Genomic DNA, 2,193 nt, shown 5'->3' on the forward strand with positions numbered 1-2,193 from the left:
CTGTCAGAATTTCCATGTGTTCCTTGACTGTCTTGGTAAGGTGTGACCAGATTTCTCCCCCTCCACTCAGTTATTGTCTCTGGCTTCACAGTAGCTGCCTTCTGCTTTAAGTTGCTGAATTTCAAAATTAATTATGGAATTGGTGAATGTGCAACTTCTCAAAATGTTCAGGTCATGCTCCCCTCTCCCTTGCAATTGACCAATGCATGGATTAACCCACACTGGCATTCTTTTCCACATGTATTTCATCCATGTGGAAACATGCAGGTGCACCCTGGAAACCTCTCGCAGTAAACAGCTTCTAACTGATTGTCTGCTGGCCAATGAACAAAGTGCAGAGGTCAAAAATAATAAAATGGTACCTTGCCAGTGCATTAGAAGCACTACGGAAAGAAGATCTTCAGAGAGATCTTCAGATGGGTGGAGTTTCACATACATCCTAATATTTGTCTCATGGATGGAACTCGGGTATCTTTTTAACGCTGAATTTTTCTCTGGATACAATTCACAGTAAGGTCTAATGTGTCATCTAAAGATAGAAGCTAAGTGCCTGGTTGAGAGCATTGCTTTCAGCAGGGACTTAAACTGAGGAACTTCTAAGGGCCCTTCCGATACGAGATCTTCTTCCTTTCGGAGCTTCTTTGAAGATACCTGATGGTGTCACAGTTTCCGAGAGCACGGGGGGCATTTTTTCATGGGCACCTGCTGCTTCATTACCTCCATGAATGCAAACGGAGGAATACGGTCCAATATGCTCAGTACTTTATTGGTGGCAGCTCTGAACTCGTGGTTCCTGATTGTGAAGATGAAAGGGCTCATCATGGGCAAAGCAACTATAATCATCAGGTACATCATTTTGTTGATCCGGGTGTCGCCTTGGGTCGACGGTCTGAGGTACATAAAAAAGGTTGCCCCATAGAGGATGCCGACCACAGTGAGATGGGAAGAGCACGTGGAAAAGGCTTTTGATCGTCCACTGACAGATGGGATCCGGACTATAGTGGTGATGATGCATGCATAAGAAACCAGCGTGAAGAGAAATGAGCCCCACATGACGACAGCCCCATAAAAGACGCCAATAAGCTCCATCAAAGTTGTGTCAACGCAAGCTAATTTCAAAAGAGGCCCAACATCACAGAAGAAGTGGTCGATGACATTTTGCCTGCAGTAGGGATAAGCCCAGACAACAATCGCCTGAAAAAAGTTCAGCGTAAACCCACTGAACCAAGTCAGCAACGAAAGAGACAAGCAGAGTCCATTCGTCATCTTGGCATTATACAGAAAAGGTTTGCAAATGGCCGTGTAACGGTCAAAGGACATGACAGTGAGGTTGAAGAACTGTGTGGCTCCCATAGAGAATGCAACATAGCTTTGTGCCATGCAGCAGGTGAAGCAGATGGTGTTTTGGTCCAAGGCGAGGTTGGTCAGCATCTTTGGGACCACCACTGTGGTGCTCCAGAGTTCAGCCAAAGAAAAGTTGCTGAGGAAGAAGTACATGGGCATGTGGAGTTTGGGTTCCATGAAGACCACTGTGATGATCAGACAGTTTCCCAAGACTGAAATGAGGTACATCAGAAGAACAAGAGTGAAAAACGCCATCCTTATTCCATGAAGTTCAGGAAATCCCAGAAGGACAAATTCAGTGATGAATGTTCCATTGCCCACCTCCATCTCCTATCTTCCTTAACTAAAACAAAAGGGAAAAAAATTGATCACAACTGCTCATATTCACACAAACACATTCCTATATTTCATGGCTGCTCATTATAAGTATTTGGGGACCTGTATCATATTAGTTGGGTATGTGGAACAAACTCAATGATTAATGTTCCATTGCCTACCTCCATCTCTTTCATTCCTTCATTCCTTCAAAAAGAAAGAAAGAAAGAAAGAAAGAAAGAAAGAAAGAAAGAAAGAAAGAAAGAAAGAAAGAAAGAAAGAAAGAAAGAAAGAAAGAAAGAAAGAAAGAAAGAAAGCATTTGACCACAACTGTTTGTATCTACAGAAACACATATGCATACATTTCTTATATAGTATATGTAGTTATATGTTATACAGTTATAGTTATACATATTGTCATACATATATGCTTTTAGTTACATCTGGGAACAATTTCTTCAATACTAAATCCATACAGGTCCAAGATATCTTATCTATTCATGTTCCTCTAGCTCGAATTTTTATGCATACATC

At 41.9% G+C, this 2,193-nt stretch overlaps 1 protein-coding gene across 1 annotated transcript; it reads right to left on the reverse strand.

Moving 5' to 3' along the window:
* Nucleotides 1–660: 660 nt before the first annotated feature.
* On the reverse strand, nt 661–1,671 carry LOC130490211 (olfactory receptor 6X1-like). Its single transcript, XM_056864036.1, has one exon. The coding sequence runs from the start codon at nt 1,669–1,671 to the stop codon at nt 661–663; it is 1,011 nt and encodes a 336-aa protein (XP_056720014.1).
* Between the last annotated feature and the right edge of the window lie 522 nt (nt 1,672–2,193).

This window comes from Euleptes europaea, chromosome 18 (assembly GCF_029931775.1).
Source record: "Euleptes europaea isolate rEulEur1 chromosome 18, rEulEur1.hap1, whole genome shotgun sequence".
Classification (NCBI taxonomy): Eukaryota; Metazoa; Chordata; class Lepidosauria; order Squamata; family Sphaerodactylidae; genus Euleptes; species Euleptes europaea.

Coding starts and splice junctions, on each gene's coding strand:
- LOC130490211 (XM_056864036.1), bottom strand. CDS start 1,671: ATGGAGGTGGGCAATGGAACATTCATCACTGAATTTGTCCTTCTGGGA.